At 42.4% G+C, this 12,522-nt stretch overlaps 1 protein-coding gene across 3 annotated transcripts in view; it reads left to right on the forward strand.

Annotated features, from left to right (window-relative positions):
* The window catches only part of TTBK1 (tau tubulin kinase 1), a 97,113-nt gene that overhangs the window by 39,060 nt on the left and 45,531 nt on the right, over positions 1-12,522 (forward strand). For all 3 annotated transcript variants that reach the window (XM_066177601.1, XM_066177599.1, XM_066177600.1), the window contains one exon: positions 520-624. In XM_066177601.1, the coding sequence (XP_066033698.1) occupies positions 520-624 (105 nt within the window). The remainder of the gene's footprint in view (positions 1-519; positions 625-12,522) is intronic.

Consider the following 12,522-nt stretch of genomic DNA (forward strand, 5'->3'; position numbering starts at 1 on the left):
GGTAAAAAAGGAAGCTGCTCTGTTTGTATGTTATTGGTTTATTTAGTAAAAACCAAGCCTGGTGGTTTCTATATGCCTGAATGTTCAGATAGAGCTAGGCAATGCAATGCAGTAAATGGAGATCCTGGGAGTTAGGGCAGAATAATTCATGCTAGCAGCTGAACCATGAACAACAGCATTTGTCTACAAGAACTCCAGCCTGTTATGCAAGTCATGGAATTCTCAGTGCAGAGCTAGTGGTGTCAAATGTAGTTCTTTCTCAGAGCAGCTGAAATTTAGCTGAGCTAATGTGAATTCTAGCAATTTTGAGACTCCACAGTCTCTTATCTGCAAGGTGAACTTCTAATCAAGGCAGTGGTTCTCTAATCATGATGTTTAAGGTGCATCTTAAAATTAGTCTCTTTGACTTATTTCCACCAGAGGCGTGTGAAGCTACGTGATGAAATTTTGCTAACAAATGGCCACTCTTACCCAAGCTGCTGGCATCAATTTGACGTTTTTCTTTCCTTTTTTGTCCAGTCCAACTTTGCAATGGGCCGCTTACCTTCAACATACAGGAAGTGCTACATGTTAGACTTTGGTCTGGCCCGCCAGTACACCAACACTACTGGGGAAGTTCGACCAGTAAGTACATTTCAAGGAGTATTTCTCCATTTCTGCAACGGATTAGGAATGGAAAGGTTTTGTGGTTCTGTTTGTTTGGTTGTTGCTGTGCGTGGTTATTATATTGCACTGCGTTTTCTGCAGTGAGAAGCAGCAAGTGACTTCAGCTGAGTTGGGGATCTAAGAAGGGATGATAGATTTTGTCTTAAAAGATGTGTGGCCTTTTTTGTTTTCTTTTATTTCTTTTAGGATAATCATGTTCTCCAAAGGCTCGCAGTACTTGCTGAGTACTATATGGACTAACAAAGAGGGTGAGCCCAGTGTTGGCCATGTAACTTCTGTAGCCCCAGGGGACTGGTCTAGTTCAATTCTCTGTGGTCTGGGGAAACAGCCTGGTGTATTCTTAAAGCTTTTCATGAAAAAGTGTGCTAGAAGTTGGAGGCTGACCTGATCTCTGAGGCTGAGCTTCCTATGAGCTGCAACCTGTAATGCTGTTCTCACCCTTCCTGGCTTTGGTATTATGTCTACTGCCCCAATCCAGATTTCCTAGCAGGGTTATTTCAGTGGGCCTCCTGGAGGGGAGGTAAGGGCAGGGGCATGACCTGTGCCATGTAATATGGGTTTGATCTTCAGTTCTTTTACCAGCACAGTGTTATCTGGGGTCACTCATAAGGATGTGTAAAGCTTGATGTTCTAGGATCTGTCAGAGAATTCCTAGATTTATTTCAGAACACAGTGCAAGCAGAGGGTGCTCACACAATCTCTCTGGGAAGGTTGCTCTTCATTCTGGCCAATGTGGTGATTCATTGGTTGCTTGCCACAGGTGGGTCTCATAGGAGGATGAATGACATATGATCTTTTCCTAAAGAGATATATTCCATCCCCAGAAGGGTGGGAGTGTGCTTTCCTGAAAGGGGGAGAAAGGCTCCATTCATTTGGGACACAGGAGGATCATACAGGGTGAAGTCTCATACACCTAATATACCTGTTCTCCCATGCCACACTTCAGGGGGTCATCCTTTTTGACTGAAATTATACAGCAAAAAACCACATAAATATTCACTTCAGTGCCTTTTAACATTATACAGTAGTCACTGGGCTGTTTGGTCCCTTTGTGTCCCTGCTGCCTGATACCACTCTGAGTCCCACTTACCAGACACCGGCATTTGTCTGGAGAAGCACAGTGTGAGTGGTGCCCAAGTAATGCACTGAGGATTAGGAAGGAGATGGAGGTGAAGGGTGGTATGAAGGCAAGAGAAATGAGATGTTTTGTGGTGTTTTTGTCACTTGTTTCACTGAAGAAGTAAGGTAAGCCAGTAAGGAAACTTTTTTTCCTCCATCCTCTTTCCATTAATTTATCCATGAAGAATAAGTTTTTCACATTTATAACATAATCATCCTGAGCGGTTTGGTTCTGATGTACAATACACAAGAGAGGTGAGGGAAGGGGCTCACTCTCTTTTTTCGGAAGCACTTCTGGATTTTGCTTTCAGTCGTGTTCAATTTTTTAATGGAAATTTTCTGCTCACGTAGGTTCTCTGCAATTTCCCATAGTTTCAGAAGCATTGTCATACTTTATGAATACTACCATAAAAGCATCAGCTCTTTTCATATCCTCTGAAATTCAGAGCCACAATCTATTTATCTGTCACCTTTTCAGAAAATCTCTGAATGACTTTCTAGTAATACAGATAATGAGCCAAGTCTTTAGGATGCTGAGGATTTGTTGGGTTTTGTGGTTTTTTCTAACTTACCACTTGCCTCTTACTTTCTAGAGATTGATTAAAACTTTGAAGTGGGATCATTTCTACTCTGCATAATCTTCATTAGGCATTATTTTTTCTCTATGCTCAGCTGTTACCACTCTGGCTCCCCAGGCCTTCTTTCAAGGGCTACCCCAGCAGCTTTTACATAGGAAGCTGTTACTCTCCTGAGCCTTTGATGAGTGTTATGGGTTAGATTTCTGTGTCTCTGAAGAGGATGGCTATTTGACACTTCAGCTTGAGAGCTCAGCATTTGTAAAGTTGTGGCCCACTTGACGTAACTGAATTCAGATTTATTCTGAATCTGAATTTATCCTGTGCTTCTAGGAGAACAAAACTGATCCCCCTTATGTGGGATGGTGATATTAGCACAAATGTTAGTCCTTGGAGGAAGGCTGTTGTGGCACAGATTTGCTTTCATAGGGATGGTCTCACCCCTCTGCTGCTTGCCCGTTGCCACATGTTACCAAGTCTGCTGGGCAGCAGTCTGTCGGAGCTTACATTGCTCTATAAAGGCAGGAGATGGTCGGGGCCAGACGGTGTGTAAGGAAGCATCAGCAACCTTTCTTCCCTCTGTTGGCAGTCAGGGAAGCTCAGCTGTTCTCAACAGTCCCACTATTTGTTCTTTCTTTGCGGGTTGTAGAAGTCAGGCTTTGATAGTTACTCCTTTGGACAGGCAGAGCAGATGTGCATTGCTCATGTAGCCGTGTGGTGTCTGTGGTGTGCTGGGAGCTGCCCACGGCCTGGCTGAGGGCTCTTCCTTTGGCTACCAGCAGCGTTTCTGGCATTTGGATCACAGCCAGCATCCTGGCTAGCGAGGGGGACTCTGGCTGTTACGCTAGACGGGACAGACTGCTTGTGGACAAAAAATAATTAATATTTTCAGTGTGTTTTGTTTTCAAACACTTGCAAGGGCAAGTTCCTGACCAAGGAACAGTGAGGCAGCTTGCCCAAACCGCTAGAGGAGATCCTGGTTTCTTACTTCTCCCTGCCTCTCTAAGCCACACTCTCTCCTGTTTAAAAGATGGGAAGTTCTGGTTAAGATCTGTCATCTGTATTCAGAAAGGTGTGTTTGGCCTGAAATCAATGGCCAATCAATGGTGGCCCATCACCACCATTACTGCAAGCCCAGTGAGGCCCACACTGTCCTGAGCAAAGTTCCTGGGCTCCCTCACATCCTTGCTTTGTTAAGTGCTGTCTCAGCTGTTACAGCTGTTAGTTATCAGTTTACTGTCCTACTTATAAATGCCATAAAGAGAGGGGAAAAATTACATCAAAATTTTCATGCTTTTCATGCCAAAGTTTTTGTTAAACGTTAAAAACCAGCCTCGCAGTTAAACTTTGATATGAAGGAAATAATGTTCTGAATTCGCCTGATTTCAAAACTCCTTGTTTATTGCCTCTTTAAAGGACAGCTGTACTTGACACCACTCAAATGAGAGAGAAACATATTTTGCAGTGCAATCTCTTGTAGTGTGGACCATTTAAGAGGCAGATGTTTTTGAAAACTCAGCTGTACTGTATGGACTAGCTTGCCCTTGCTTATATGCACAAATGCTGCAGAGAAAACTGTTGGTGATGTGGTACTTTCCCTTAGAAAAGCTGTGCAGACTTCTAATTAGAAAGGTAGCCATCCCAGCTAGGTATGTTTGTGCTGATTTTGTTCTTTAGGGGGCCTGAATGAGTGTTATGCCTTTTAAAAATTGCTGTTGCACGTGCCAGATGAAACAGAATGCATCTGCCCTGTGGCTGGCCTGTAGGATATCCAGGAGCATCTCCTTTAGGACCAGAGACAAGTTACCTGAGATGAACAGGGCCACTGATGCAGTTGCTATGGCCCGTATGGAACAGGATGGTGAAAACTACAGCGCCTTTTTAGTGCCTTTGTACAAATCTAGATGAGGTAACAGCTGATGCATAACATACCACCCGTCCAGTTTCAAAGAAGGTGTTGCAGATCTAAGCAGTGTTCAGAAGACAGTAATGGCAAATTTGTGTGAAGAGGGATTATAAAGATTGTGATTATAATATGCAGAAGAAGATGAATGAAAGGAATTTTATTAAAGTCTCTGAAATACTAGCGCTTGCAGTTGCAGGGGATACTCTTCTGTGAAACAAGTCCAGTTTTTTCTTCCCGATTTTCTCCCCTTCCCTTATTCTCTCCCACCCAAAAAGTCCATTTTGTGGAGAATCCCAAGACCTTTTGTAATAAATTTTACATTGCAGGATGCAGTGATCTTTTTTAGGTATTTAACTGTTATTTCCCCTGGATGCAACCTTCTGCTGTGGTTCAGATAGAGACATGAGCAGTTTTATTCACCGTGACATCCTGGCTGTACAACCCACCTTTGCCATGCAGCAGTATCAGTAGTCAGTGTTAGGACAGCAGAACTAAGCAACTGGGGAATGAACTGAGAAAATTTTGATTTTTTTAAAATATGTAGAATTCTTTAAAATGTGCATAAATCAAATTTTTCATCTTGCATTAATTTTTATAGCAGAGAGCTGGACTAGCAGCATCTGTTTGATATGGAGAGCTAGGTGAGAAGAAAATGTGAATTTGAAGGGGGAAATTCACATAAACATTGTTTTGCAGATGATGCACAACATATGCTTATGTAATGGTGGTGTTCTGAGTCATGAAGGTCTTCTGTGCTAATGTAGGTCAGGTTTTGGACAAGAACTCCTCGATCACTGCTTGGCTCTGCCTGTTTTGTCACATGCAGTACAGAAAACATGTGCCTTTCCTCTGTCCGTGGTACCCTGCCTTCAGAAATGTATTCCCTGTGGCTCCACAAATATTAATTGAAAGCTTTCAAGGGTTTAGCAGCGTGATCTTAATTATTTACTTGAAAAGAGGCTATGTTTTTCCTGAAGCCTCTCTCCAGTTGCAGGATATGACAGTGGGCTGTTCTGCTCAGCAGGCATTTTATTTTAGCTTAGTCAGCTGCAGCCCATTGATTAGATCTCGATCTCCTTGTGGCTCAGACTGCACTGCAGTAGTTTGCAGTGCCTTGCTGGAGAGACTGCACACGCACGAGGGCGGCTCTGGGAGTCAGTGGGCACAGGGATGACGGTGTAGGCAGGACAGTGCACAGCCTGTGCAGGAAGAGCGTGAGGAAGGCTGAAGAAATGTGTCAGCTAATTGACAAAAAGGTATTTATCTTCCAAATGTCTGTGCATAGAGTTAAAAATAAACTTCGCTGCAGTGAGCAAGGTATTAGAAGAGGAGATGATGGCATGTTTTTTCTACTTAGTAGTTTTCCCCCCACTGGAAAATGAGCTATAAAATAACACAGAGGACAGGAACTTCTACATCCTAATACCCCAGATATTCAGACATAGAAGCCCAGTAGCTTTATACTTGCTTTGTACTTGAAATACATGCAAATCTGTAGTATTACGTAAGGAGTGAACATTTTGCAGTAGAATAACAGATTTGTGGAGCTGTATTACTGTATTAGCTTGGGAGGGAACATAATTTTTGTTTCAAACTTTATATTGTAAAAAGGTAATCACAGGAAAGGCTGAAAACACAGTGCAGTTGCGTTTGTTCAGAGATGAGGAAAAGGAAAAAGAATGGACTTAAGTCTTAAAAACATTGCACATTTAATATATAGTAGAAATGCAATTTCACTGGGAACGGGTTAGTTATAGAACAAATCGTCACAAAAATTAAGGTTCTCATTGTTACTTTCATTGCTGGAATAGCAAATTTGGGCTTGAGAAAGGGAGATTATGTTCTGATTTAAAACGTCACACTTACAGAAATCCAATGCTGTTGGAATTAAATGTATGGAAAGCAGACTAGGTGATGGATTTGAAACTCTCTTAGCAAGCAGGGAATCTGGTGTCTTGCTACATGTGGCTCTTTCTCTGCTTTCCTCACCGTAAAGCCCAGGGTCAAAGAGGGTGACCTCAGATCTTCTACATCAGGTTGTTGTTGGTTTTATTTTACACAGCAGCTGCTAAAGGGATGAGGGAAAAGGAAGGACAACTCAGGCTCAGATTTTATGTATACCTGCAGGGGGCTGAGATCCCATTTTCCGTCTCTGAGTGCTTTTACTACCAAGCTGCAGGGGGGTATACTTTACATCTGAATGTGTCATTCCTTCTGGTTGGTGCTATTCCACTTGAAGCTCTGACTATTCTTTCCACTGGAAATGGAGGGAGAAATATAAAACTCTTACTGTGGCTGGTGATGAGGGATCAGAGGCTTTATTCCCTAGGTGAGTGAATGCTGGATTCGAGTTGGATTGCAGGTCAGATCTCCCCTCAGTCAGGTAAGTGCATTTGCTGCCAGGTCAAACACTTCCTCCCTCTTGGTAATAGTTATTCCTGTATTTCGTGCAAAAGGTATCCTTTCCAACCTGTCTGTTCTTAAACTTGCATCTCAAAGCAGCCTGTGGCTTAGGGATGAGAGTGTGCTCTGGAAGGAGGGAGGTGTGGTTTTCATGTCTGTTCGGAGGGTGGGGAGGTTTGTACTTCAGTGTGCTGCATCTCAGCGATTGCCACGACTACCTTCTGTCTTCTTCCTTTTGATTGAAGAGAATCATCATCTCCATCTGGTTCCAGGAAAGCATTTTGAGCTCTAAATCCCAAAGGAAGTGTAACTCCAAAACACTTCCATTTCAGTAGTTCCTTTGGTCTGTTTCAGCAGATGAAAAACTTACCTTTCTTACTTAGCACTCTGTTCTTTCTGTGGGGATGTTCTGTGCTGCTTGTTGCCTTATGGGACCTTGCATGTAAGGAGCAAGTGCAGCTCTGAGGCCAAAGATCTCTTGTTAAAAATCATGATAGCTGAATAATAGGATTACGACTGAAATAAGCTTTTGACTAAAAAAAAATGCTCATTCTTTGTTTTTTCTGTGTGAAAGACATTCTCATCTTCAGCACAAGTTCAGGTATCATGTGGTGCATGCTGTTTAGAAAGACAAAGTATCTTGGTCTTTAATGATGTTAAATTCATTGGAAGTTTTGAACTCTCCTAAAGTGAAGTAGCAACGATGGCATTTTAACTCAACTGCTTTGTGTCTTTTGATTTGGAAAGAATAGCAGGAGAGTTAAATAGCTTTCCCAAAACTAAATTTCATGCAAATTTTCTGGAATTCTTGCACATTTTTAGGAAAGCGGAATAGTGAGACTCAAATAAGAAACTCCATAGTGTGGATTGCTTTTTACTTGATTTCTCCTGGAATAAGTATCCTGCAGTCAGTGTCTTTCCTCAGGTCACTAAATTGAGTTATACAGTTATATAATACATTATAATATTAATTCTTGCCTCTGAGGAGGATGCCCCTCAGATTTCTCTACTGTGCCATTCACAGATGCAATTACTGCTCATGTGACCTAAAAGCAGCACTGAGTTTCATCCTGCTCTCTCCCAGCCCACCATTCTGCATGCCCCCACAGACAGTGGAGCATGGCAGCAGTCACCAGGGAAAGGGAAACGTGCCTGAAGTTGGCAGCTGTGAAACCTCTAAAGTCAGCAAGCCACTGTTTGTATGGAGATTGCTTGTGAGAAAGCGAGGTGGTGGTTGCAGAAAAAAAACAAAACAAAAAACCCGTAACAATTCAAATAGGAAAGGGACATTGCTGTTGATTTTTAGAACCTTACGTGCTAATGTTAGAATTCGCTCTGGATGAGGAGGGCAAGAGACGAGAGAGCCAGTCCCCTTGAGGGCTGTTAGATCAGTTTGGTTAGGGGAGGAAGGGAGGTGTACACTTCAGATAATGGTAGGAAGGAAAACCACAGCAGGAGAGCGTACAAGTGACCTGTGGTAAGGCTGTCTGCGTGGCTGCTCTCAGCTTCGTTTTTCCTTTGTTTTATTAGGTGTGAGGTGCAGGCAGGGGAAGGTCCTCCCTAGAGGGCCCCCTCTCACCACTTGGAGAGCACTCACAAATCACACAGGCTCACGCAAGGCTTCGTGTGGAAGTGAAACTCGGCACAGGATGGGCCAACAGCCCTGGGAAGAGTGATGGGAGATGGCAACAGCTAAACAAGACACAGATTTCTGTTGGGATATAGTATTGAATGTTTTTTAATTCATTTCTGTTTAATTTTTTTCTCATTTTGTTGTTTTTTTTATCATGTTTTTCTTTGGGTTTCTCTCTGTTTTACAGTTCTTTTGGGCTCTTCTTTTGAGGCTGTGTTTGATGCGTTGGCTTCCCATCCGCTGCTCGTAACCATCTCTGCTATGAGTTGTGAGTGAGCCATCACCATGCTTCTGGGTTTTCATTTTGGTTTGTGCTTTTGTTATATATGGAAGTCCAGATTACACCTGGTTTTCTTTTTTCCCTCATGATCTGTTTGTTTTTCAGCAGGATTGTGACAGCTACCTAAATGTGATGCAAAGGCCTAGAACACTTGGGATTCTGCCTGAGGGGCTGGCAGATACTTGGGTGGTGCCAGACTGATTTTGTCAATTCTGTGGTTTCAGAGGCAAGGGGAGGGGAGTCTTCTCATCTTACTTTTCTGTCTCCAGCTTCCTCTATTCATTTCTGACTCCCCACAGGCATAAAATATGATGCAGTCATTAATGATTCTACAGAATGCTTCTGCTTAAATTAAAAAGTCAAAATGCATATAAGAGGTGTGGATTTTGTCCCCACCAGAAGAGGTGGAGAGGCATATCCCTGCATGTCCCTCATGAACCTGTCCGAAGAAGCAGAAGGTTCCTAGAGGTCACAGGGATACTTCCTTTTAGTTCAGTTAAAGCTTTCTTTAAATTTTCCTTCTTACCACAACCTTTCCAACAAGCCATTTCTATGCAAGATATATCTCCAAATGCATTCCGTGATCTGTGGCATCTCCTCTCTCTTCACCACCTTCTCTTCAAACTGTGCTAACTTATTTTTCACGTTCTTGCTGCTGAAAGTCCTTTTCCTGATTTCAGGGGAGGTAGGTTTGTATCCTAGATGACAGCAGGCCTGCCAGGGGCAAAGGTGGTGCATCTCATGAGGTGTCTGCACAGGCTTCCAGAAAGCTGGGGAGGAACCAATGGTCATGGTCATGAGAGTGCCACAGTCACAAGAAACAGCAGGAGGAAAGTACTGGCATCCAAATACAAGTTTTTAGGAAGGCAGCTGGAAACTGGGACATTCAAAGTATCCAGTTTCCTTTTGCCAGTGAGGCAAAAGGAATTATTTTAATTTCTATGGATGAATATGGTATGAGGAGCAGGGATTCATATTAATGAGGAAATATGAGCACTCCTCAAATCAAAGAGGAGTGTGCAGGAGAGACAGACTTCATGTGAATCATGAGGGAGACACTGTTGGCACTTGAAATGCAAATGATCCTGAGTGTTTGACCTGGAGAATGATGAGTGTATAAGAGCACAGTTTGGAAATGCATCCACTTCATACAGGATTTTGTTACCTATTTCTGTGTCTGTCTGTGAGGTAGTCAACATTGCTAACACAGTGAAAGGAGCACAGAGGTTTTGCTCTGTGTAGTGATCTAACATGTTCTCCCAAGCTGAGACTCATTTTAAACCAAGCTTCTAACACAATTCAGCACTGTGAAGTGTAAAGTACTTTAGCTTTATGGTAGACACAATATCAGTGAAAGAAGAGATACACTTTATAACATTTTTTATAGTAACACTGATGTGTAAAAAAAAAATAAATCAGGTATGGTTTAAAATTGTGTTTCAACTTGCTAGCTTCTTTTATATTCATAGTTTTGGGAATTCAGATCAGTTGGATTATGTATGAATCCACAGTCTAAAGCTCCTAACCATTGCAATTTCAATTCCGTGTCAGCTGTGGACTGGTCTGGATAACAAGAATGCTTTATCCAGGCTCTTTTCCACTGCTGGCCAGTGCAGTGGTGGGATGAAGTTTAGTAACTGGAAGAAATGAAGTGTGTAAAGAACTCATCTGGAAAACTAATGTTTATGAATTCAGGAAAAAAGTCAGTAATAGTTGTGTATGCAGCATGTGCTACAACAAATGCTCAGGGAGGAGCTGTTTGTTTGGATGGAAAACAAGGTATCTCCACAGCCTGGGAAATACTTGGCTGCAGTGACCAGTTCCTTGTGACTGGCAGGGCAGGCAAATATGGTTAGAAGAGGTGCAATCTTTATGAGCCAAGGACACTGTTACACGGTTAGCATCTGCCTGTTTTGTTCAAAGGATTCTAAAGGTCCTGTCTAAACAATTGCAGTGTCTTGCTCAGTTGCAGTTCTCTCCCTTCCCTGAGGTCCCACGTGAGAGAGAGGAGGGAAAACTCTGTGGGTTCAGGTGTGGGACAGCTCGGGAGCAGCCGGTCATGTTGGCTGTGGGACAACTGCATGGTTAAAGGCCTGCACCAACAGCTGGACTTTGCTTTGCTCCTGAGAGAGGAGAGGTTTGCTACCAGTGCTTGCAAACTGCCTGGCACTGGTTTCAGAACAGATCTAATTAAAGACTGCACAGATAGCCTGCGTGCCAGAAATAGGAAGTATTGATCTAAAACAATTTTTAGAGACATTGCTGACATACTGAAGCCAGCACACGTGGTACTTGGATCAGTACTTGCATGGACTGCAAAAATTGAGTAATTTTTATTCTGAAAACATCACTGGTTAAATGTTAGAGTTTTCACAATACACCCTTATATCTCATGAGAAGTATCTAAACACACAATTTTCCATTCATAATGGAAAAGAGGAGTGTCTTCTTCCTTTTCAAGTGTAGAGCAAATTTATGGTGATGGCTATATTCCAGTGGCCAGTATTCTTCTTTCCAGGAACTCACATCAGTGAATTCTCTGGAATTTGGAAAAATATTTTGCAGTTGTTTGTCAGTGGGAATCCTGAATTGCATAGTTCTGAGAGCAGTGAGGTACACGATCACAAATATAATATCTCTGCTTTTACCTGCTGCCAAATAAGTATCTTATAGCTCAAGATGGTGTACTTCAAGATTAATGCTGGGTTAAGTGCATGGGACATGCATATGGGTTCTCTTATGGATAAGCATAAACATAAGATAGATTAGCATAAACATAAGATAGACTTGCAGCTTTTTTTGCTTAGAGTCATAACTGAAGAGCTGCATTGTACACCATACAGGTGTGGGTAAGTTACATGATGTTAGTGAACTTGTTAAAAAAACATTGAAATTTTATTCTTTCTGAGAATATCTAAATTCACAGCAACTTCCCTGTACCCAGAGGGGTGCACCTGAATTGTACATATTTAAAGTGACAGAAGGGTGCCCTGGAATAAAAGTATGGAGCTTTAGGCCTAGTTCTGAAAGTACAGGCACTGCTGAAAGAACAAACCTGAATTCACTGACCTCAGTGGGACAAGTTACTCAATTAACTTGTTATTAATATGCTTGATTTTCTGCTGGAGTAGGGTGTTCATTTTGAATATGTTTAGTTCTTTGCTCAAGCTTAGCCTCATGATGGAAGAAGTCTGAGCCTGAACCTGGTTTACCACAAGAATTTTGAAAGTACTTGCTTTTCAGTCTCGGTAACTCTGGTGCTTCTAGTTCAACTAAGAGAATTTGTTGGATGTCATTATTTAAATGCAAGTTTTTTCAGAATGACATCTACATTAAGTGAACTCACATGGTCTGATGTTCTCGTGGAGGCAGCAGTAGAAAGAGTTGGAAGAGTTGCTCACGCCCTAAAGCAGAGAGAGCCTCCAGATGAGACAAATAAGTCACAGGACTGCCTTTCCACACCCACTATATTAAGCCTTTCATTCCCAAGGACATGTAAAAGAAAATCAGGGAGAGAGAAAATAAAGATAGGCTATACTGGAAAGAATCTGGTAAAAAGCACGAACTCTGAAAGTTGGAGGTTCATAATTTGTTGAAGTCGTACAGAAGATGCTGACCAGCAGTGTCAGCAAACGTTTGTGGTCATCTGGCAGAGTAGGTGATTCTCATTTCCATCCTGACCAGGCCACCTTCAGGCTTTGCTTAGCTCGTGTTACTCATGACTCAGTTTTGCACTTCTTTACTAGCTTTTCCCTTGATCTGGAGTTTAAAAAGGAAACTCTCATCCTGGTTAATGTTCTTACCTCTATGGCTGGACTATGACTGTTCTAACACGGCACGTAACCACCTTGCCTTCTCTGTGAAGTGAGCTTTCCTAGGAACGCAGAGTCAGAGAACGCTCTCTGTGTAGCTAGCGCGCAAGGCAGCAGTAAGAGCCTTG

This window comes from Chamaea fasciata, unplaced genomic scaffold (genome assembly GCF_029207755.1).
Source record: "Chamaea fasciata isolate MVZ Bird 193981 ecotype frontalis unplaced genomic scaffold, bChaFas1.0.hap1 SCAF_3, whole genome shotgun sequence".
NCBI lineage: Eukaryota > Metazoa > Chordata > Aves > Passeriformes > Sylviidae > Chamaea > Chamaea fasciata.